At 50.1% G+C, this 25,106-nt stretch overlaps 1 protein-coding gene across 1 annotated transcript in view; it reads right to left on the bottom strand.

The window, feature by feature from the left end:
- Positions 1-25,106, bottom strand: part of Lrp5 (LDL receptor related protein 5) — a 104,473-nt gene that overhangs the window by 31,822 nt on the left and 47,545 nt on the right. The window contains exons 6-10 of the mRNA XM_087908239.1: positions 13,333-13,729; positions 11,373-11,544; positions 5,413-5,629; positions 3,744-4,033; positions 773-999 (exon numbers count right to left, since the gene is read on the bottom strand). Of these exons, the coding sequence (XP_087764365.1) occupies positions 773-999; positions 3,744-4,033; positions 5,413-5,629; positions 11,373-11,544; positions 13,333-13,729 (1,303 nt within the window). The remainder of the gene's footprint in view (positions 1-772; positions 1,000-3,743; positions 4,034-5,412; positions 5,630-11,372; positions 11,545-13,332; positions 13,730-25,106) is intronic.

The raw sequence follows: 25,106 nt of genomic DNA, 5'->3' as shown, positions 1-25,106 counted from the left end.
AGCTTCCAGGGTGGGACTAGCTCTTAGGGGGAATCTTAGGCCAAGGCCCAGGGGCTTATAAGCCACCATTTCTGAAAACCCCTAAGTGCCTCAAGGCCAGATCTGAGCAGCAGTCTGGTCACCATTTCAGAAAGGAGGCCTGACATGACATCAGTTGGCTCAACCTGATCTAACTGGTCACAGGACATTAGCTTCTCTGAGCCATATGTGTGTGTGAGTGAGTGTGAGTGTGTGTGTGTTTGCATGTGTACTCAGAGGCTAACACCGAGTGTCTTCCTCAATCATTTTCTATCATATTTTGAGACAAGGTCTCTCACTGAGCCTGGAGCTTGCCAATTTGACTAGCCAGACTGGCTAGCCAGCACACCCAAGACTCTGCCTGTTCCTGGCTCGCCAGTATTTGTGATAGAAGCCAGGCTGCACCCTAGTTCTGGGGATCCAACTCAGAACTCCATGCACAAATGTCAAGCACTTTACCAAAGGAGCCGTCTCCCTAATTCCCTCTGAGCCTGTTTCTGTGCGTGTAAAACCCTAAGTGACACTTATGACAGGCCATGAAAGCAGTCGGAGTTCAGAGACTGACAGCAGATTCAACACTGGCCTGTTTCCCCTCTAAGAATAAGAAGGACAATCTTGCAGGGTCCCTGCCAGTCCTGGCATCTTCAAGACTAATGTCAGACAATGCAATTGTAAGCACAGTGATGGGAGGAGCCAGTTACTTCAACGCAGAGGAAGGGTCCTGGATCATGTGACAGACAAAAACAATGCTTACCCTTTAGTAGGATCCAGAGCCAGAGACCTGGGGTTGTCAAGGTCTTTCCATACAAGCACCTGCCGGAACTGCCCATCCAGCCGGGCCACCTCAATCCTGTTGGTCCCTGTGTCAGCCCAATAGAGGTTCTTGCCCATCCAGTCCACGGCCATTCCTTCAGGGTAGTCAAGGCCAAACTCGATTACATGCTCCACCGAGCTCCCATTCATGAAGGCTCGGCTGATAGTCTGGGAGGGTGGGGATGGAAAGGGCCATGTTAGGATCCGGCAACCAGGAGACAGCAGAGTCTCCAAACAGATGACTGAAATGCAGGAAGACGACCTTTGCAGAAAAAGCAACTTGAATGTTTGTGCAAGTCCATGTGTGTGACTTTACACATATCCTGAGTCTTGAAAACACTCCACCCAGTAATTATACTTGAATCTAGGAACCAACAAAAATATAAAAGACTGGAACTGAAGAGACGGTTCAGTGGTTACAAGCACTTGCTGCTCAACCATGAGAACCAGAGTTTGGGTGCTGGTACCTACAGACAGCTCCACAAAGAGGGATCCGATCCCCTCTTCTGGCCTCTGTGGGCACACATATGCTCATCCAGTCACAGAGATATGCACATACATAAGTAAAATAAAATCTTATATATATGTATATATATGGCAAAGAAGTTTTCAAACAAGAAATTCCCTTGGGGACTATTAACAACTAGGAAAGGGGAGGGCTAGAGAGTTAGCTCGGTGGTTAAGAGCACTTGCTGCTCTTACAAAGGAACAAACAGTTCCCGACACCCACATTATAGCCTTCAACCACCTGGAGAAGGAGGAGGGAGAGGAGAAGAAAAAAGAAGAAAGAAGAGTTAGGACTGGAGCGATAGCTCAGTGGCTCAGTGGTCACAAGTCCCTGCTGCTCTTGAAGAGGACCCAAATTTGGTTTCCAGCACCCAAATCAGGAATCTCATAACTGCCTGTAACTCCAGCTCCAAGGATCTGGTACATTTCCTGGTCTCCATGGTCACCAGAGTCCATAACATGGGTACATAAATAAAAATAAACATTAAAAACAAATAAGTAAATGACCACAAGCAAATAAATAGTAGCATAAGATATAGTCGATCTTGTTTCTCTGCTCCTCCCTTCCCCAGTCTTCTTTTGTTGAAACAGGATAGTCGGGCTGATCTCAAACTCACAGCAATTCTCTTGCCTCAGACACCAAGTACTAGAATTACAGGCCTGTACCTCTATTACCCAGCAAAGGTGATCAAAGTGTGTTAGCCATATATTAGAGCAGGGATCAATTTTCACTAGAAAAGGACAGGTAGCATTTTAGGTTTCTCACACCTCACAGATATAGCACCATTCCACAGCCTGGTGACCCTAAACACATAGGGATCACCGTAACCCAAGAGAACCATTCACAAAGTCAGCATGTTCCATAGACCCCATTTAGGAGACAAGTCTCTGCCCCTGCTCACCATCCAGGACAACGACACCTGCACGGTGACTGGAAACAGTTGCAAGGCAAACGGGTTGTGGGAGAGTACAAGTCAATGCCAAGTTCCACCGAGTATTTTCCACAGAACTCTGCAGAAACCCTGGGTATGGCCCTGAGATCCACCAAGACAGTCATTCACATTTGCTTACTAAATTAGGAGCACTACATTTAAATGTCAGCACTTAGGAGTCAGAGGCAGGTGGATAGCTACGAGTTGAAGTCCAGCTGGTCTATACAGCAAGTTCTGGGCTAGCTAGAGCTCCCCAACGAGACTGTCCCAAAATCCAAAAACAAAGAAACAAACAAAAGTGCACGAATATTTTATCAGCCTGCGCTGAGTTATATTCAACACTGTTTTTATTTTTTCTTTGTGTGTGGTGTGTGCTTGTGTGTGTTTCCATGTGTACACACTCCCCATGTGCATGGGGAGGCCCGAGGCTGACACTGGGCGTTGTCTTCTATCATTTTTCTACCTTACTCACTGAAACAAGGTCTCTCAACTGAACCCAGTGCTCGCACATATAACTAGTCTAGCTAGCCAGCTTGCAACAAGAATCCCCTGCCTCTGTCTTCAGAGGCTGTAAGTTCTGGCAGGTTGCCATACCCACCAGAAAATTGAAACTCTGGTTCTTACAATTGATGTTTGCATTACAAGCTGTTTGGCCACTAAAATATCTTCTTAGTTTTAATACTCTAATTGTCTTAAGATTGAAAAATGGTCTTAGGGGCTGGAGAGATGGCTCAGAGGTTAACAGCATTGCCTGCTCTTCCAAAGGTCCTGAGTTCAATTCCCAGCAACCACATGGTGGCTCACAACCATCTGTAATGAGGTCTGGTGCCTTCTTCTGGCCTGCAGACATATACACAGACAGAATATTGTATACATAGTAAATAAATAAATAAATATTTTTAAATAAAAAGAAAAGTGGTGTTAGATTTATTTTTATTATGTTTGGGTGTTTTGTCTGATTTATGTCTGTGCGCTATATGCATGCAGTACCTGCTGAGGCCAGAGGAGGGCACTGGATCCCATGGAACTGGAGTTACAGATTGTGTGGACCACTATGAAGGTGCTGGAAACTGAACCTGAATCCTCTGGAAGAGCAGCCAATGCTCTTAATCGCTGAGCTGTCTCTTTAGCACCTAATTCCTTAAAACAGTCTCTGTGTACCTGTGTGTGCCTGAGTACATTTAAGCGCACCATGTGCGTAGAGTACCCACAAAGGCCAGAAAGGGGTACCAGGCAACATGGAGCTGGAGCTACAGGATCTAGTGAGCCACCTGATGTGAATGCTGGGAACTGCGCTTAGAGCCTCGGGAAGAGAAGGAGGCATTCTCGACTGCTGAGCCATCGCTCTCACCATAATATGGCAATTCTTAAAAAAAAAAAAAAAAAAAAAAATCAGTCGTGGAGCACACAGCTGCAGTTTCATGGGCAAGGTCCCACAGAAAGCTCAGTAATTTGTGACCTCACGCTAGGTACCTTAAGGCTGACGTCTGTCCAGTAGATGTGGTTGTTGGACACATCAAAGTCCAGTGCAGAGGCCTCTTTGACACCTGTGAGGGGGATGGCCACATCGTTGTTGTTGGTCTCCAGAGAGATCCTGTGGATGGTGGCCCTGCTGGTGAAGACCAGGAAGGCCTCGGGGACAATGCACGTCTTCATGTCACTCAACAGCTCCAGGCCGATGGGGCAGCCGCACTTGGTGGCACGAGGGGTGTAGAAGCACAGATGGCTGCACCCTCCATTGCCATCTGCACAGGGGTTGGTTCCTGTGAGGCAAATACACAGCTCTAGACTGGTCCAACCAGAGGGGCACAGTTGTATTCCTGCCACCCACCCAAAGGGGACATGGAAGGAGAAGTGGGAGAGAGCCTGGATGGTGGCAGCCAAAGTCCTTCCCAGTGTGCTTAACCGGAGTGACAAGATAACAGGGCCCTCCCGCCACCAGGCATGGATCCCAGGGTGTCACGAGTATGCTGGTACAAGCCCACTGAGCGGTGACGGTGCACATCAGTGACCGCATAACTAACTGCAGCCCCTCAGCTCTAACCCTGCTTATGTTCCCTGACTCACGAACGCCCCTGGCGACCTATAAAACTCAGGTTTGCCATGGACAGCCATCATGCATTTTTTTTATTATGTATATTCTGTCTGTGTGTATGCCTGCAGGCCAGAAGAGGGCACCAGACCCCATTACAGATGGTTGTGAGCCACCCTGTGGTTGCTGGGAATTGAACTCAGGACCTTTGGAAGAGCAGGCAATGTTCTTAACCTCTGAGCCATCTCTCCAGCCACCACACGGCATGCATTTTTACCCAAGCAGACAGAAAGTGTCATGCTCACTTACTTTGGGTCAGCCTGTTACTTCACTCTGTTTCTGAATTGCTGCTGAAAGGAACTTAAGTGTTAGGAATTTAAGCTAAAAAAGAATCTTCTTCCCCTTATCAAGATGGGGGGTGGGGCAGAGAGAGAGGCTGGTGCAACTGCTGAGTTTACTCTGCAGCCCAGGGAGGCCTGCTCCACTCTTACCTTCTTCCCCACAGGCACAGGTGGACCTGGCCTTCTGCTGCCTGTGTGTGACAAGTGCAGTTCCACAGTAGGTGTGGCACTAGACCCCTGCTCTGTGGAACAGTCCCTGGTCCCTACCTGGACATCACTGTCTGAGTGGCACTTATGGACTTGAATTTGGAGTCCTCAGAAACACAGCCCAACAAGCCAAATACAGTTCTCTTAAGTGAAATGAACTCCTTGACCATTGTGCCTTTTGGGTAAAAAGTGTGTTTGAGAGTCAGCCCAGTTCGGCCACAAGGGCAAGACAGATACAGAGAGTCCCAGCTTTAACTACCTGTTACTCACGTGGTCTTCTTTCTCCATCTCCTGTGTTCATGGGGCGGGAACTAGGACTAACAGAGTTGGCCTTAGGCACTGAAGTTCTCCAGGGCTGACATACATCGGCCAACCATCGAAACCTTGACCACTACCTGTACTGTACCTTGAGTGACATGCCAACCTATCTGTTCTACTATCTCCTGTCCTGCCCATCCTTAGAGGATACCCTCTTGGACACCAAGCCCAGGTCCAAACCTGCCACCTTTCCTGGTACCAATTGGCCAAGACGAGCCATGGCTCAGAGCTTTCCAGGACTCACCGACAATCTTGGCCACATTCACTGCTTTGAGTCCCATCAGGTCGGGCAACTGATCAATGATGACATCCCGGCTGGCCTTGACCTTGTGTACCCTCTCAATACTGCGTCGCTGCCAGTCAGTCCAGTAGATGAAGTCCCCCAGCAATGTGAACCCAAAAATATGTGGGAGCTTGTCCTCTAGCAGGGTCCGCCGCTTTGTCCCATCTATGTTGATCACCTGTTTGTTGACAGATACACGGGTGTAAATGAAGACTGGTTGTTCGTTTCCCAGTCACTCAGACCCAAATAATCACAAAGAAACTATATTAGTTACAACACTCTTTGGCCAATAGCTTAGGCATATTTCTGGCTAACTCTTGTATCTTAAATTAACCCATTTCTATTAATCTGCATATCATCACAAGGCTGTGGCTTACCAGCGTCTCTCTCCTTTGGCAGCTACATGGCGTCTCCCTGACTCCGCCTACTCGTTCTATATCTCTATTTGGGTTTCCCATCTGGCTTTACTCTGCTAAGTATCGGATGAAACAGCTTTATTCATCAACCAATAAAAGCAACACATATACAGAAGGGCATCCCACATCACATGGGTCTGAATAGGCAGGGAATGTACCAAGAGCCAATCTGGGGCCTGCCTCAGGCTTGAGCTGCCCTGGAGCCTCCACTGAATCAGCACCTAGCTAGGTGCCATAAGATGCCAAGTGTTACAGGACAAATGTCACTTCCCACATCCTTGGCCAATGGAGTGGAGGCTGCTCCTACAGCCTCCCTAACTGGGGGTGGATGTTGTGAACAGGCAAAAAGAATCCTCTCGCTGAGAGCCGATGAGGCATGTGCTGATGAGGAGCACCCAGGAAAGGTGCTCAGACCAGGATGAGCACTTTAGGAAGGGTTCCTGGGATCCAACAGCAATGACTGCCACAGGTGCAGGGGTGGGCACGCAAAACAACTTCAAAGGGCCAGGCCGCCCCACAACCTGGACACGTTCGTCCCTCTTGGGCACCTCTAGTTATAAACCTAACTCCACAGGTCTATGGTACTTTCCTTCAATATCTGACATGGAAGAACCATGTCTTCTTCTGGAAAAGGTTATGCTGATTAAAACCAAACACTAAGACTGGGGGTGTGGCTCAGCTGGGGGAGGGCATACCTGGCATACATGAAGCCCTGAGTTTGATCCCCATAAACTAGGCTTGGTAAGGCACACTGACAACCTAGCACTCAGGAGGTAGAAGAAAGATAAGGAGTTCAAGACCATCCTCAGCTATATGGTCATTTCAAGACCAGCCTGAGACCCAGACTGTTTGTTATTGTTTTTAAAAGTCACTGGATAAGCGGGACTCTAGTGATCCACAAAGACCAGCAGCGGCAGAAGCCATATCCCAGGACAGGGTGATCAAACACACCAGGTAATTCCAGGCAAGCCTTGGCTGGCCTCTTCTTGCTCATCAGGAGAGCAGGCAGCCAACACTGCAAGGCAGGCTGAGCAGGGACACTAAACCACCACAGCTCAGCAGCAAGACCTCTAAGTGCTGATTCAGCAGGGATGATGGTGCTGTTCCTGCGCCCACACTGAGGACCCTCCCTACTCTACCCAAGGTGCTCAGTCCTTGAATGAGTCCTTGCACCCCATGGACCTCAGTTTCCACCTGCAGCAGGAGACCAAACTAATCAATCAGTTGCTAGCCCACTCTGGAAATGTAATAAAACAAAGGATCAAAGCTGGGTTCCTATCTAAAGCCATTCAGGCTGACTTGGAGACCAGCAGAGCTGCTGTGGGAACCAGGCAGGAGCAAAAGCAGCTGTCTGTTTGTTTGGGGGGTATCTCAGCTGGAGGTGGCAGGGAGGGCTGAACTCTCTGGCTCAATCATGTCAGCTGAGCAGTAGAGGACAGTCAACTTCAACTCACAAGAACAGAGTTCATTCTTTTGTTTTGTTTTTTAAGAGAGTTTTCTGTGTAGCCCTGGCTGTCCTGGAACTTGATCTGTACACCAGGCTGGCCTTGAACTCACAGAGATCTGCCTACCTCTGCCTCCCACGTGCTGGGATTAAAAGTGTGAGCCACCACAGCCAGGCCACAGTTCATTCTTATAATCCCATGACAGGACAGGGAGAAGTGATGGCAGGGCTCCGGGTGACCTACCTAGGGACCGTGCAATTCCTCAGTACAGTCCACACAGCGGCTGGGAAGGGGCTGATGATGCCAGAAAGAAAATCCTCATCTGAACAAAGAAATCTACCAGAGGTCAGCATTATCTCTCGTGTCTTCACTATTTGTCTCAGTCTCTGTTGTATGTGCCATGGTGTCAGTGTGGAAGTCGGGACCATCTTCAGGAGCCAGTTCTCACCTTCCATCATGTGGGTTCTAAGGCTCTGAATCTAGGTTAGGTTATCACAGGCTTGGTAACAAGTACCTTTATCTGCTGAGCTACCTTGCCAGTCCCTCACTCTATTCATTCATTCATTCTTTCTTCATTCTGCCTTCCTTCCTTCTTTCCTTCTTTACTACCCTTCTTTCTCGAGATCTCATAAAGCCCAGGCTGGCCTTGGGTTCACTACTTCTTATCCTCCTGCCTCTGTCTCCCTAATGCTGGAATTACAAGTATACACCACCGTGTTTAGTTAATATGCTTTGGGATGAAACTCGGGGCCTCATGCATGCTAGACAAGCATCTGAGCTATATCCCTAGCCCAATTCATAAAATTAACTTTGAGCATGTAACAGTGAACTGCAGTAGAGCATACTCTTCCTGGATCCACCGGAGCGGTGAGAGCAGCCCACACAGACACCAGGGGAAAGGGTAGTGGATGCCAGACGGCTCAGCCTTGGCGTCGACTCCCTGGTTTCCCTGAAGCAAAATGAGCTTTCCTGGCCAGGTCAAGCCACACCCAGGGTGAGGATCGGGGCTGGCATAGAGACAGAGGAACCACACCCCGTGGCATCCCTTGGTAAAGAATACTCCTAGATCTGGAAGAAGATGAAATTGGCAATAAGCAGTTCTTACCTGCTCTAATGTATGGAAATAGAAATTACAGAAATGTTCTACGGTGGCTGGGGGAGCTGTCTTTCTCTGTAGTTCTGGCTAGCCTGGAACTTACTATGGAGACCAGGCTGGTCTCAATAGAGACCACACAGATCTACTTGTCTCTGTCTAGGATTACAGTCATGTATTGCTACACCCAGCATGTGCAAATGTTTTACACCTGTACGTCATATGCATGCAGTTCCTGTGTTAGCCAGAAGAGGTCGCCATGTCCCGGGAACTAGTAGTCACAGAGGACTGTGTGTAAATCACACTTTAAATGCCATCTGACCGGCAATTCTCCCAGACACACACTCAAGGGAGAGCAGAAATGGCATTCAGACAAACAGGTGTCCACAGATATCCACCGCAGTCTCTCCACTGATGAGAGGACCTGCAATGCCCACAGCACACTGGCATGCAACCTGTTACACAAGAGGAAGATGTGTTTGTGTAGGGGATAGCACAAACATTATGCTCCCAACAAAGTCAGACTTAAAAGACTATTTTAGACTAGAGGGGTCTAGTCACAAGAAATAAACCAAGAAACCAATCACAGAGACAGAGGGTGAGGAGTGTACCAGGAGCTGAGGGACCAGAAGCAAGAGGAGGGACTATGACCTGCACGGGCTTTGCCGTCCAAATGAAGAAGAATTCTGAAAGGGGACAGCGATGATCACCACACAGCACTGAACACACTGAAGGCCACTCTGCTAGGAGCACACAGAGCATCAGCTATGTGGTCCATCTGTGGGTGCCATGTAACCCTGGCATGCTCCCGTTGGCAACTACGGTACCAAAGATGAAGCCTTCTCAGCCGCATTGGAGGAAGAGACTGTCTCTGGCTCACTGGCCCAGGAGACGGGTATTTTAAAACTCTTTTGAGCAAAAACAAAACAAAACTGATTCTTTTAAAGAAAGAGATATTATCAATAGGAAAATCTGAGAAAAACGGTTATCAGGCAGCTGGGTTTCCAAAGAGAAGGGCATCTCCCATCCGACCCTGAGCTCATGTCACCCACAGCACTGAGGAACCCTGCTCCCCAAGAAACAAAGTTTCAGATACGGCCTCTTCTCCAGCTCCTACCATCTCCTGGAGGCCACCCAGCCCAGGCCTCTCCAGGAGCCATAAGGAGAGTATCCTCAATGGTGATACAGGGAGTGACACCTACTCACAAGGAGTCACAACAAGATACCAGAAAAAGCAGGAAAGTGTCTGCCCCGAGGAGGAGCACCAAGCAAGGTAAAAAAAATCGCTTATGATGCTGACCGGGTTACTCATTCAAAGTACCCCAAGGGGCTCTGCATGGCACACAGGTATTGATGAGCAAGCCGGCTGCTCTGGGAGGCTGTGCAGCTGTGCAGGCCCCCACTTCCACCTGCTGTGGTACCGCCCGCCACAGTAGCGCAGCTGCTGGCTCCACCACAGGTTTACATCTTAAGTTGCATGGAGGACACCCGAGAACTGTTGGGGAAGATTATCTGAAGGTGTGTGACTTTCGTTTATGCTGCATTTGTTTAACTCTGTAAAGCTGTGAACATTTTTTTTTGTCCTGTCTAAAACACATGATGGCCCTAATAAAGAACTGAATAGCGAAGAGCGAGGCAGGAGCAAAGACTCGCAGGCTGGCAGACAGAGTATAAACAGAAGGAGAAATGAGGCGTGGAAGAGCCAGAGGACAAGGAGAGAGGGTGTCATGGGCGGCCACCCAGTCACCCAGCCAGCCACAGAGTCAGAGTGAAAGCAAGATGTAGAGAAGAAAAGGGAAAAGCCCAGAGGCACAAGGTCATCAGGATAATTTAAGAAAAGCTGACAAGGAACAAGCCAAGCTAAGGCCGGGCATTCATAACTAAGAATAAGCCTCTGTGATTGAATTTATTAGGGAGCTGGGTGGCAAAAAAGACTAAAAAGCCAAAAGAGTAAAACATCACACTACAGATGACCAGCATTTCTGGTTGTTTTGTTTTGAGACAGGGTCCCACTATGTAGCCCTAGCAGACCTAGGATTCACCATGTAACTCAGGTTGACCTCAAATTTATACCAATCCTCCTGCCTCTTCCTTCAAAGCCAGCACAGACCTCCTTAGATCAATAGAACAAATCATTAGAAACCATTTTTTAAGCATTTGCATATTTAACTTTTAAGACTTTTTTTTTTTACTTTGTGTGTGTGAAGGGGTGGAGGACACGTGTGGCACAGCTCATATGTGGAGCTCAAGACACAACTTGCAGAAGTCGGTTCTCTTCCTCCGGCATGTGGGTTCCAAGAATCGAACTCATACAGTCAGGCCTGGCAGCAGCTGCTTTCCCCACTGAACCATCACATCAGCCAGCCCCCAGCCCCATAAACATTTTGTTTTTGAAATGGACTCTATGCATCCCTAGCTAGCCTGGAACTCACTATATAGACTAGGCTGATCTCACTCTCAGAGAGATCCACCCATCTGTCTCTGTGTTCCATGTGCTGGAATTAAAGACATGTGCAACCACAGCCACTTTGGTTTTAATTATTTATATTTTTTGACAGGGTCTCTAATATCCCAGGTGCTCAAACTCACTGTGCAGTAAAGGATGACCCGAACTCCTGAGCCTCCTGCCTCCATCTCCTGAGAGCTCAGATTATAGATACATGCTGCCATACCCCATGTGTGTAGTGCTGGGGATTGAACCCAGGGCTCTGCACATGCTGGGTAAACATTCTGCCAACTGAGCCACAAACCAAACCCACCATAAGTTATTTCTTTGCATATTCCATTCGGCCACATAGCAGGACACAGCTATCTACTGATATCTATGGCAAACACATGGGACGGGTTGCAGGGTGTCCAGGCCTGGCCTCCGCATGAAACTTTGAGCTCGGGAACAACAAAGAGGAATCTGGTCACACGCTAGAGTATGCTTCCTCAGGCACGCCTTCACCCCCAGGCTCCACTCACCTCGATTTTATCAGTCTTGGCATCCCCCCAGTACAGCTTGCCCTCCTGCAGGTCCAGAGCCAATCCGTTGGGCCACCCAAGGGAGGTGTTCACCAGGACATGCCGATCTCGCCCATCCAGGTTGGCACATTCGATTTTGGGGTTCTCCCCCCAATCTGTCCAGTACATGAGGCTAGAGAAAAAGCAAATGACCATGGTGGTGTCTGTTCTGTCCCTGCTGCGCCCCAATTCTGAGGGCCACACCTCCCCCAGACTGCTGGTCAACACAGCCTAAGCTCGAGGAGAAAATCAGGACACCCCCACAGTACAGGGCACTGCTGGGCTCTCGGGGGCGGTAGGTTCAGTTTGCTCCCATAGGAGAGCTCTGGAAGTGACCCTGCAGAGGGCCTGGGGCAGCCTTATCCGTGACCTATATGCTAGAGGCCAGAGCATCAGGAAGGAGAGCATCAGGAAGCCTTCTATAAATGGCAGCACAGCTCCATATACTCAGGATGTGAGACGTGTGCTCAACCCAAGGAAAAAGCTGAAGAGCAGCAGAGGGCAGATTTTTTTTGTTTGTTTTTGTTTTTTGTGTTTGTTTGTTTTGATTTTTGGTTTTTGAGACAGGGTTCTTTGTGCAGCCTTGGCTATTTTAGAACTAGTTCTATAGACCAGGCAGGCCTTGAGATCTGCCTGTTCACAGAGATCTGTCTGCCCCTGCCTCTTGAGTGCTGGGATTAAAGGTGTGCAACATCACTACCTAGTGAGGACAGAAGTTTTAATGCAACACTGGTCTCAGAATATAGCCTTGTCTCCTGTCACCTCTGACCATCCTCCTGGTCCCTTATCTGAAATACTATTCCCTGGACCTGGGATCATACACGTCACTGGCTGTTCCATTTCCCTGGATCCTCTGGCTCAGACGTCACAGGTGGGTAAAGACCCTGGCATCTGCTTCCCGCTCAGTACACACAGGAGAACACTGTGACCTCACTGAGTTCATGGTGGTGGAGTTGGAGTAGGCCTAAGCTCCTGACCCATCATCTGAGAAGACCACCACCAGACCCCTGCTTCTTCACCCCAAGAGCGCCAGTTACCCCATCATTCCTTGTATCCATCCTCTTTGGAAACAACACTGCGCTTTGGTCACCACCACAGAGCAAATTCTTCTGTCCTGCTACCCACCTGCTCTGGGCCTTCACACATAGCCCCTCCAACTTCTTCAGCTTACAAGGCCCCACAGATAGACAGGATCCAGCCCTGGGACCAGAACCTGTAGGCATCTGCAGCACTTGCTATGCTGTGGTTCCTCACCATGAAAGGGGAAAACACACTTGGTGCTCACAGCGATCAGAAGCCCACAGCCACCACACTAGACCAGCCTGACTTCTAGACACAGATTCACGCCCTGCACTAAGTAGACTCTCCCTGGCCCCACCCCAACATCACCCCCAGAGTTCCACAGTACCCTTCCCATCAAGGTCTGCTCGGTTAACGTTCTCGCTCAGGAATCCCCTTCACCACCAGGCAGCCACTGGAGTCTCAGAGGCTCTGTCCCAGCCATGTCCACCTGACATTTACATGGTTTCTGGAGGTCCAAACTCTCACCCTCGTATCTGCATAGCAAGCACTTACCTGCTGAACAATCTTCCGAGCTGCAGCACCCCAGTTCTCTGGAGTTTTTTTGTTTGTTTTTTAATGTGGATTCTAGGGACCAACATGGGTCCTTATGCTCACAAGACTCTTACCATCTGAACCATCACCCAACCCTCCAGGGTTTCTCACCCGCTACCCGATGGCCCGTGCCCAAGCTCCTCAAAGTCAAGGAGCAGTGCATCAGCAGCACCGGGAGCTTGTCCAAGAAATGTTCTTTTCAAAATCGCCCCGCTCACTAACTCAGAGCTCTGCATATCAGCAAGCGCATCTCAGGGGCCGGGATGCAAGGGAACGTCCCACAGCCCACCTGCAGTCCCAGCCTTACCCCATCACAGGGTGCAACACAATGGCCCGAGGTTCGTCCAAGTCCTCAGATACCAGGATCTTTCGGGAGGTGCCATTGAGGCGAGTCACCTCGATTCGGTCAGTGCCTGTATCTGTCCAGTAGAGGTTCCGGGCGACCCAGTCCACAGCAATGCCATCGGGGTCATTGATCTCAGTGTTCACAAGTGTCTGTGCACCTGACCCATCCAGATACGCCCTGCGGATAGCCCGCACCTCATCATCTGTCCAGTACACGTAGCCCTCCAGCGGGTCATAGTCGATGGCAATGGCATGCCGGATGTCGCCCACCTGCAGCACTATGTCTGTGAAGTCAGGTGTATCCAGAGAGATCCTTCTCAGGTCCGTCCTCCGGGCCAGCAGCAGTACTTCCTCAGCCCCTGTGGAGACATAAGCAGTGAGGTCAGAGGTCAGTCGCTGTGGCTGAGGCAGCACTGGACTTACAGTGGGGCTAGCCAGGCCCCTAGACCACAACAGCGGCTGAGGGGCTTCTGTCTTACAGAAGATAATGCTGAAGAACAGAGAGGTTGAATAACCAGCCTGAAGCCCTCTAGGCAGACCATCTGCCTTCCACCAGTGTGGGAGCTGTTTTTGCCAGCCCGCTAGTCCCTCTCCTGACCACAGGGCTCCAGACCCGAATTGCCAGTCCTCTCTTCTTCTATCCACCTACACAGCTTTCAGCAGGCGCCCCATCTTGTTCCGGCACCCAGTTCCCAGCCAGGGACAGGAATCTGTACCAAGTGACCTGCACCCAGTTCTGACACACACAGTGCTGGGGTGGAGGGAGCCTGGCCTGAAGTGCAGGCATGGCCCTGGACTCCTGTTGCACAAGCACTGTCATAGAAGTAAGCCCACTCGACACACCTGGCAACTGAGGCAGAAACAAAAGGCAGCCCCAGAGCCAGGCATCGCCTCATCGGAGCCCAGCCCAGCCCAGCCCAGCCCAGCCCCACAGGCCTCCCACTGTGGCCTCTGCAGAGCAAGGTCTATAGACAGGGCTCCCACAGGAGACAGGCAAGAAACACACTTCCAATATTATCTCAAGGCCACTGTGAGCTGTCAAAGTCAACTCAGCACTAGACACTGAGAACCTGTGGGCAGTAAGGAAGCTGTGAAACCCAGGTCTCCCCAGCTGTTGTTTACACTTTGTGGCCTTGGGTTCAGTGCAGAGAGCCTCAGGTATATTAGTAGGAGTGCCCTCACAAATCTCCTTCCTGATGTGAGTTAAAGCCAGGCTCTGCAGCCCCAGGACCACCATCCCTAACCAATCTGGCTACTTGGTGAGGCTCAGTCCTTTATAGCTAGGTTTCGGGGTCAAGTGGCTGCTAGAGAATCTTCCGAATCAAGTGGCTGCTAGAGTCTCTTCCGAACCGACAGCATGCCACACCCTCACATGCTCCAATCCCCAGGGCCTGAGTTGAAACCACACCTTAAGAGTCAATACAACGAGGAGGGGAGTTGGAGAGATAGCTCAGAGGTTAAGAGTACTGACGGCTCTTGCAGAAGATCTGGGTTCAATTCCCAGCATTCACACGGCAGCTCACAACTGTCTGTAACTCTAAGATCTGTGCCCCTCACGCAGACATACATGCAGGCAAAACATCGATGCACATAAAGTAAGAATAAATACATTTTTTAAAAAAAAAAAAAGGAGTCAATACAAAGGCTGGAAAGATGGCTCAGAGCATTGACTACTCTTCCAGAGGACCTGGGTTCAATTCCCAGCAACCACATGGAAGCTCACAACTCTCTTGTAAGTCCAGTTCCAGAGATTCTGACACACAGACATGCATGCAGGCAAAACACTAATGCACATTTAAAAAGTAATAATTTTTTAAGAGTCAATAGTAAAAGGGTTGTAGTGGTAGTGAACACCTTTAATCGCAGCACTTGGAAGGCAGAGGTAAGTGGATCTCTGTGAGCTCCAAGTCAGCTTGGTCTACACAGTGAGTTCCAGGATAGCCAGGGTTACATAGTGAGACACTATATTGGGGGGAGGGAGGGAGAGTCTTACTAGGACACAGACCTGAGAAAAGGGATGACCTGGGCACCCCAGCACCTGGTACAGAGCAGTGTGGGCATCTGCCTTTGTTTCAACCCTCCAGCAAAGCATCTCAGGAAGATGCCCACAGAGCCTCATGCAGACTTGGGGACCCAAGCATGACTTCAACCATGACACAATGCCTCTCAGGGCTACTTGGGTCAGGGTATAGCTCCCTCCAGAGTTGTATCACACCCAGTCATTCCTTCCAGCCCTTACTGTTCTCTAGTGTCCACAGAACCAGGAATGTTAGGGCCAAAGATGACTGTAGTCCATGCGCCTACAGTTAAGAAGCATTTTGCAGCAGTGACAACAGCTGAGACCTCCCTCACACCCCAGTGTCAGTCACGTCTGACCACGCTGCTGTCAAACAGCAGAGAGCTGCCTGTCCCAGGCTGGCTGGCTCAAGGTTCCTCAGGGTCAGGACACCCTGCTTTGATTCCTTCATTAAAGGGAGTAAATACAACAGCATCCTACACAGGGCTGGGGAAACTGAGGCACCAGGTGAAGAAGTGAGGCAAAGTAGCACTTGTGAGAGTCCTAAGAGCCCAACAGTCACAGAGACCCTTGGCCCAAATTTCAGCTGCCTAAGAAAGGTCCATGTTGGGAAGGAAGGAGAGCGTAACTTGAAATCTCAATAGATTGTCCTCCTCTGGGCTCCATTCCCAACATGATCTGCTAACTGCTGACCTGTCCTTCAAGGCCCAGGTTATACACCACCTTCTGATCTTTGGGGCCTCTGTGGACAGCCTGGCAGGGTACCCAAACCACAGAATCATGGGGACTGGTATGGGCTCTTTTCTACAATGTTGTGTCAAGAACAGGGGTCAAACCTGCATGGAGACACAGTCCTGGAGCAGAACCCACCTGGTTTGAGCATCTGGCAGGGTCCAGTCTCTGGGTCAGGTGGCCCTTGAGTCGCTTTCTGGCTCTAACACTGAGCCAGATGTCAACTCGATGGACAAGAGAGGTCTGCTTATAGAAGATGCCCAAGAAGGACCAGAAAGGGCCCTAACTGTCAGAGCCTCTGTAAGGGACAGACAGTGTGTGGCAACTGTCCCCTGGCTTCACAGTGCTCCCATGGAACACTTCAGGAATCAGTGATCCCCAGTGGAAACTGACACTTGTTCCCAATACCACATTTGAACCTGTTTTGTTAACCCTGTCCCCGCAATCCTAATGCAGCCGCCTATATGAGGACCATTTTCACATTAAGTATGACTTTGCCATGAAGTATGTACGGGTGAGAAACCTGGTAAAGAGAGAGGCCAAGTTCTTGGCTCAAGAGTCACACAGCAGCAAGTGGGAAGATCCCTTGAGCCACCTGAGAAGTAAGTACAAGATACTTGTCAGAAGCAACCAATTTGGTCACACCACCAGTATCTATAGGTAGCTAGCTACTTTAACATCAGCCTAGACTCACTATGGCAAAGGAAGAGGTGGGAAAGAGCCCTTTCATATTGCCAGGATCACAGAGCAGAGACCACGAAGAGAACAAGACCAAGAAAGAATCAACAATCTCAAACTGTAGCCATGAAATACAACAAGGGAGTGGGGGAGGAGAGGAGAGGGGCTGTGGAGGTCTGAGAGGCTGCTCTCTGGCTCAGGAGCCTCTGCTATCACAGGGAAGCGTCCAGCAGAATGTCCCAGCGCTCTGAGAGTTAAGTAAATACAAGGTCTCAGAGCACACCCTGGAACAAGGACTCCTCCCAGTCACCCTGAGAAAGACTGTGAATTAAGTCTTGGCGACTACAGCAGTGATTCATTGAGGAGCTACTCCTGAGGCTGTTAGTGACTGCATCATGATGAGCAGGGGGTCCTCTGGAACTCCATGGCTGCACAGAAATTTGAGGCATTTTTAGTTCTGCCAAGAAAAATACAGAAACCACAACAGGATGCCCGAGACAGGGCCACATCTCAGCCATGTACCCAAGGTGTGAGGGCTGGGTTCAGTACACAGACTTCCAGGGCTCTGGCCAAGGTCAGGCCAACAAAGGGCAGCCGCAGAGGAGCCTCCCACCAATGTCTGCCAAGGCTGGCGCCCATGGCTGGCCTCTGAGAAGGGGCTTTTAAAGTGAGGTCATAACAGAAACCCTGGTGCTGCAGGCCTGCGGCAGGCCATGGTGGACAGCGCCGCCATGAAGAAGAGGCATGCCTACTGCTTGGTGCCTGCAGAACCAGCAAATGGTATTTGTTTAGACATCAAGGAAGCAAACCGTTTAGAAATGGAAAGTTTGAGCAAAGGCTTGCTTTTTAAAATTACCTTTCTCCACAGGTGGTGGCAAGACCCTTTACTGAAAGTGAAACCTTCCCCTCTCTTGAGGCCTGGCAACCCTAGACCTACTGTGTGGACACCTGCCTTCTCGACTTCCTCCAGGAACACATAGCACACAGGGGCAGAATTCCCACTGCAGGCCAGTGCCAGACACAGGGTACAGCCTTCACACCCTAACCCGTGATTTCAGAAGTCAGGAGTCAGGTGCTGCAGGGCCAACTCTCTCCCTGGGATCCAAGGGAGGGTCCTTCCTCCCTCCCTCAGCTCCTGGTGTTGCCGGAAATACTTGGCGTTCCTTGGTTCATTGCCAATCACTCTGATTCCTGCCCCCAGCTTCACACAGCTGACTGCCCTGCGTGTCTCTATGGCCCTCCTCCTAAGCGGACGGACGTGCTGTGGACCCACCATCTGCACCGTGCTTCAGCTTCATCTGACTACCTCAAAAGAGGTGTGGTATACAAACCAGGCCACACATGAGGTGCTGTGGTAGGAAGCTTCAGGAGTAACCCAAGCAGAAGGGACAGCTGGACAATGACACCGTGGTCACTCGGAAGCAGGGGTGGGCAGCACAGACAGTTAAGCATAAGCTGGGGCACTGTGTGCACTATGGGGGGGTGGGAATCCCTTGGGCCACACTCTGCTGAGGACCTGCCACACACAGGGCACCAGGCAACTCCAAACCCAGCCTGTCCTTAAGCAAGCCACAAGCAAACAGCACACTGTGCATGCAGTAGCATTCCAACCACAGACACAGACAGCAGGACTGACTGCTGCCCTCAAAAAAAAAAAGCCTAGAAGGAAACAAGCTCGAAGGGCCACAGGGCTGACCTGGGGTTCTCTAACAAGGCTGGCAAATATTTCCCATTAGGGACCAGGGAAGGCCAAACATCTCCAGGAAAGAGTCTAGTCACGGGCAGCACTGAAATGAGAGCTCACGGCTGCGCACAAACAGAATCTCACTTATGAACATGGCTGCATGAGCTCTGTTATCATTCCGCGTGTCACAGAGCACACTTCTGATTTTCTCGTTATCTGTGTAAAAAAGCAAACATCCTGAGCCCTCAAGCTGTAGGGAAACCTTCAGTGAGCCCTGTGGTTTGTGGCAGCGTTAACCCTTGTAAAAAAAAAAAAAAAAAGTAAGAGTTTTAGGGCAAGCGAGATGGCACACTGGGTAAAAAGCACTTAATAAGCAAGCATAAAGACCTGAATTCAATTCCTGGACCCCGTGCAAATGTGGAAGGAGAGAACAAAGCTGTCCCATGAGTACTATGGTATACATGGGCACATCCGCATACAATAAAAAATAAGATAAAATAGAGGCTGGAGAGCTGGTTCAGCAGTTATGAGCTCTTGTTGGTCTGTGCTCTGTTCCCAGAACCCACATGGCAGATCACAATGACCAGTAACTCTAGTTCCAGGGGTCCCGATGCCCTTCTGGCCTCCATCATCACTGCACACACGCGGTGCACATACATGCAGGCAAACATTGATACACATAAAATACAATCTTTTAACAAGAGCAAAGATAGTAAGAAAGGAAGAGAGGGAGGGAGGGAGGAAGCGGAAAGGGAGCGGGAAACGGAAAGGAATGGGGAAGAGAAGGGAGAAAGGAAAGGAAAGCACAGTCAATACCCATGAAAACAAGTAGCTTCCTGTGACACTGCTGAGTGGTAGCAAAGCCTATGAACTCTAGTGTGCTGCAGACTCTGCAAGTGTCACAGCCGCTCAGACTCTGGACAGCAGACTGGGACCTGCTGTCCCTCTGAGCACAGCTCAGAGCCTGGGGATAGAGGCCGCAGTGCGCACAGATCCTGGGGATAGAGGCCGCAGTGCGCACAGATCCTGGGGATAGAGGCCGCAGTGCGCACAGATCCTGGGGATAGAGGCCGCAGTGCGCACAGAGCCTGGGGATAGAGGCCGCAGTGCGCACAGAGCCTGGGGATAGAGGCCGCAGTGCGCACAGAGCCTGGGGATAGAGGCCGCAGTGCGCACAGAGCCTGAGGATAGAGGCCGCAGTGCGCACAGATCCTGGGGATAGAGGCCGCAGTGCACACAGAGCCTGGGGATAGAGGCCGCAGTGCGCACAGAGCCTGGGGATAGAGGCCGCAGTGCGCACAGAGCCTGGGGATAGAGGCCGCAGTGCACACAGAGCCTGGGGATAGAGGCCGCAGTGCGCACAGATCCTGAGGATAGAGGCCGCAGTGCGCACAGATCCTGGGGATAGAGGCCGCAGTGTGCACAGAGCCTGGGGATAGAGGCCGCAGTGCACACAGAGCCTGGGGATAGAGGCCGCAGTGCGCACAGAGCCTGGGGATAGGGGCCGCAGTACACACAGATACACACACAGTCACCATAGCTCCAGGATGACAGCAAAACCCAACACCAAAGAGGAGAACCTGGCGGGTGATGTGGAGCACATCTTTAATCCCAGTACTCAAGAGGCAAAGTCAGACAGCACTCTCTGAGTTTGAGGCCAGCCTGATAGACAGAATGAGTTCCAGGACAGTCAGGGTTATACAGAGAAACCCTGTCCCCAAAAAAACAAAAAGAAAAAGAAAAAAGAAAAAAAGGAGAACCTGTGAACAGTCTAGACTGGTGGTTCTCAGTCTGTGGGTGGAGACCCATTTGGTGGTCAAATAATCCTTTTACAGGGGTCGCATATCAAATATCCTTCATATCAGATATTTACATTATGATTTATAACAGCAAAGTTACAGTTATGAAGTAACAATGGGAATAATTTTATGGTTGGGGTCACAACAACATGAAGAACTGTATTAAAGGGTCACAGCATTAGGAAGGTTGAGAACCACTGCTCTAGATATTCCATAATATACAAGAAGGAAGAGGGGAAGGGAGGGAGGAAGGGAAGACAAGAAGAGAGGGAAGGAGAGAGGGAGGGAGGGGTTAATTTTAAATCGCAGACATCATTAGTGGTTCTCTATGGATCAGGAAACACTCCTGAACTGTAAGTAAGGAGTAAGATGAGTCTGCATACACGGTGAACAAATGTGCACTTGGACTTGAATATGCACATGTGGAAGAGGTGAAAACCATGCCAGCCAGACGGCTCAGTGGATGAAGGTGCCTGCCACTAAACCCGGTGACCTAGTACAATCTCCAGGACCCACGTGGTAGAGAGAACAACTCCTTTGAGTCGCCGTCTGACTTCCACAAATACAGCACGGCACATGTACACACGAACAAATAAAAAAAAAAAAAAACAATAAATAAATACCCAATAAAAACTTTTTAGCGAAAAAGTAGAAACGTGGGGCTGTTTCAAGCAGCTTCATTCAGGCGACAGAACTCTGGATCATTTAAATGTTCCTGTTTACCAGGCTGGAGTCACTGCTCAGCAGTTAAAAGCACCGGCTGCTCTTAAAGAAGACCTGGATTCAATTCCCAGCACCCACATGGTGGCTCACAAACACCTGTAGCTCCAGTTCCAGGGGATCAGACACCCTCTTCTGGTCCCTGAAGGTATCAGACATGCATATGGTACACATACATGTAGGAAAAAAACTCATACACATAGATAATACTTTATAAATGGTCTTTCTGGTTTATATTAATGGTTTCCTTTCTGTGGTAAACATAAACTTTTCCTTATATGAGGAGAGGGCTTCTGAACTGGGGTCAGGTAGGTCCTGGGAGGGGTCTCCGTCTAGGAGGGATGCAAGGCTTTTTCCATGGAGCCACTCAAGAAAGCAAAATCCTGGAGCCAGGGCCGGGAACAGGTAGCTATAACTGCTGGGGTCTCAATATGAAGGGAAGAACAAGGTAGAAAGGCAGGATGGGGCCTTTGTTGAAGCCTGGGACAACCCACACGTGGGAACTGAAAAGCTAATTTCTCCAGGGTTTTTTCTCTCTACAAGCAAAATAACAATTCATCTTGGGGATGCAAGACCCAATTAATGTAAAGAGGAGGCAGATTCCCCAGGCAGAACCCTGGTCACCTCACAGCCAACTCTCCCACACAGTCCATCACAATCCCAAGGTCACAGGCTGCCCCTGAAGGTTCATGGCCCCTCAGAGAGGCTCCACACAGTCTGGGAGGCATCCATGACCCCTGTGGCTCTGCCCTGCCAACTTCCTTCTCATCAAGATAGAAAGCTGAGATCTGAGGGCAGCTGTGGTCCGGCCCTCCTCTGTCCTGGTCTCCTCAGCTGCCCTCCCAACAGGCACGGGCTGCTGCTTCCTTACCGCCTAGGCCTGAGGCTGCATGGGTCTCCATTCACTCTGCCAGTCTGAAAGGCCGAAAACAGCCAGCCCTGTGGCTTCCCAGCTGGCTGGTAGCCAGATTCTTTTTGTTTTTTAGCAATTGATTAAGTTTCTTCACTGCCCCCTGGGGGGTAAGTGGTTAAACAAATGCCAAGACCGCAGCCCAGTACCTTGGCCTGGGAAACCCTGCTAATGACCATAGGGTCATAGGCCCAAAGGAAGTGGCCGGGCCTCTCTTGGGTTCTGCTTATAACCCCAAGACCCAAGTAACTGCCTGCCTGTATGGCTCACCCTAAGGAGCCCCACAAGTAAGCACAGGAAGTTTTAGCTCATGGGGAAAGGCCCAGCAGATACCAGGCCTGAGTTCTGGACTGAATACATAGCTCTCAACTAAGTCACTTGCTGCCCAGAAGCACAGAGTGACCAGAGAAAGGAAAGTCAAAGCCAATCTTAGGCCTCTTGCAGAAGGACCCCCTCCTCTTCCATTTCCCGGTGACAGTTCCTCACAGGTTCTCAGCTATATGTCTGCTTTCCCTCTCTACCATGACCCTCGGGCCACTGGGTGGGTACTCACACCAGCAGTACTGTCCAGTGGTCACCACAAGCTTGAAGGAAAGCAGCCTCATGTCAGTGCCCAACCATATTCTCTACTGAGCAGCCTTGAGCAAGCTACTGGAGACTAAAGTGCAGACAGTCCCCCATCAAGGCTAGAGAGTCTATGGCAAAGCCCTGACTTCAGTCCCAGCACAGATCCCCCATTCCCTGCAGCAGTAGTACATCCCCTGGAGACCCTTATGGAGGTCAGAGGTGATGCATAAAGTATGGCTTTACTGGGCAAATTAAGGTTGAGGCACAGGGTAGGGAGACTATAAAGACTATAAAGGTGAGTTAGCTGCAGAAGGGCACCATGCAATGGTCTTCATGCTCAGCTTGACATGACTTGGAATCACCTGGGAGACACACCTCTGTGTGTGCTGTGAGTGTTTCCAGAGAAGTCTGGCTGAGAACACCCACCCTGAATGGGGTGGGCACACACCCACGGGCTGAGATCTCAGTACCTAGGCTTCAGCACTCACCTCTCCCTGCTCCCTGACTGCAATGGATCAGTGACCTCACAGCCCCGCTGCCATCCTTCTCGCCATGATGGACTATGTGCTCCAACCGTGAGCCAAAATAAACCCTTCTCAAAGTGCTTTTGTCAGGTGTTTGCCACAGTGACAACGAAAGTGTCTAATACATACTGCTCCAGGGACAAGGTTCAGTTCTGCCAGAAAGCAGTCATTCTGGGTCTAGGAACACAGTAGGTATTCTAGACACAGCAGTCCTTTTCTTGTTTACTTTGTAAGTTTTGGTGTGTGCATGTGTGCATGTGTATGTGTGTATGTGAGAGAGAGAATATGAGTACAGCTGCCCGCAGAGGTCAGAAGAGCATCAGACACCCTAGTGCTGGAGATAAAGGCTGTTTAGAGCTGCCATACAGAGGTGCTGGGAACTGAACGCACGTCCTCCGACATTGTACGACACGTGCTTACCCTCTAGCCCCAGCGTAGTTATTTTTACTGCTGGTCACATGCAGTCCCGCGGCTTCTGGAGCTGGCTACAGCTTAATGGACAGCTGTGCCCTCTGCATCAGGAGACTCTACAGAAGGGAGCCCCCGGGCAGGGTGGACAGAAACCACGGGACAGTAGCCACAGTCCCATCTGCAGCTGTGAGCATGCGCTCACTTTTGTGCACAGTACCCACCTGGGAAGCAAAGCCAGTCCAAAGATTTCCCAAGCAGCTCTGGGAGGAGAGAAGGAAGATAGGGCCATGGCAGCAGTCTCCACCTTGGGGATACACTATTACTGTCATCACTTGGTGGCTGGCCAGAGTCTAAAGAGTCTAATACACTGAGCTATATGAGGACACCCTTTTCTCCTTAGACCAGTGTTGACTATTTGTAGCCCACGTGATTCAAAGCAACCATGGTGGTACATATCTGCAATCCTAGCTCTTGAAGGGAGAGGCAGGAAAATCTTCACAAGCTTAAGGTCAGCCTGATCTCATAAAACTAAAATAAATAAAATAAAATACAGCTTACAAGTTCAGAGGTGGGATTGCAGGTGACATTCCCAAGTAAAAGAACCCAGACTTCACAGCCACAGAGAAAGAACTGAGGCCAGAACCCACATATTCCAACACCCACCATGTTCCTGAGAGTGGTCCAGAGGACAAGCAAGGCCTCACCTGATGCATCCCAGCTAGCTGCTACAGACCTCAGGGATAACCAGAGAACCTCAGCTCTTGCCACCGCATTTAACAATATATCCCAATTCCTAGGCCCTGACCCTGGTCCAGTAGGAAGCCGAAGTGAGAGAGCTGAATACATCTGCCCTTCGTAGCAGAGTTGGGAGCAGAACCTAAGGCACATGCCATCCCTCATAGGGCCTATAGTAGAGCCAAGGAGACCTGGCATCAAAGCAGGGCCTGGAGGGAAGCCTGGAGCAATGGGGCCAGGCAACAGGGTCAGAAGGAACTAACCATCCATTTCCAGGGAACAGGAGGTACAAGGTAAACAGGGATTGGAGGCTAGGAGCTGGAACCTAAACGCTTCTCTGAAGACAAGCAGGAGGCCCAAGTGTCAGCTGAGTACTTTGGGCCTGGCAAGGTTCCTTCTAATTACTGGCAATCAGAAGTCCAGGGAGTCTCATGCCAGAAAAAGTAGGGGGGACTGGCGCTTTCTCTGGGAATCTAGGGGTCAGTACAGGGTCAGGACCCTGTAAACCCCAAACTTTTCTCCAAAAACCAAGAGTGCACCAGAAAGACCTCAGGCTGGACTTGGACTATAGGAGAGAGGGGACAGGAGTCAGACTGAAGCAAGCGATCACAGCACAATGTCAGTCTGTGTCACACTGGTCATCAAAGCCAGGAAGCACTAAGTGGGAGCAGGCACTGTGCCAGCTGTGCCCTGACCCTAGGGAAAGTTTTCTTTTCTAAGAATGTGGTATGGGCCTACCTCAGAGCAGCAGGGAGCTACCTGCCTCATAGTGAGGTGAAGAGACTAGAGAGTTAGCCCATTGGTTAAGAGCACTATTCTTGCATAGGGCCCGGGTTTGATACCCAACAACCACATGAAGACCTACCAATTCCTTAGGTACCAGGCATGCATGTGGTACACAGACATACATGCAGGCAAAGGACTCAAACACACAAAATAAATCAGAGTTGGATGAGAGG

Source organism: Myodes glareolus, chromosome 7 (genome assembly GCF_982192425.1).
Source record: "Myodes glareolus chromosome 7, mMyoGla1.1, whole genome shotgun sequence".
Classification (NCBI taxonomy): Eukaryota; Metazoa; Chordata; class Mammalia; order Rodentia; family Cricetidae; genus Myodes; species Myodes glareolus.
The sequence above is the reverse complement of the archived record's forward strand: the minus strand, read 5'-3'. Positions and strand labels throughout refer to the sequence as shown.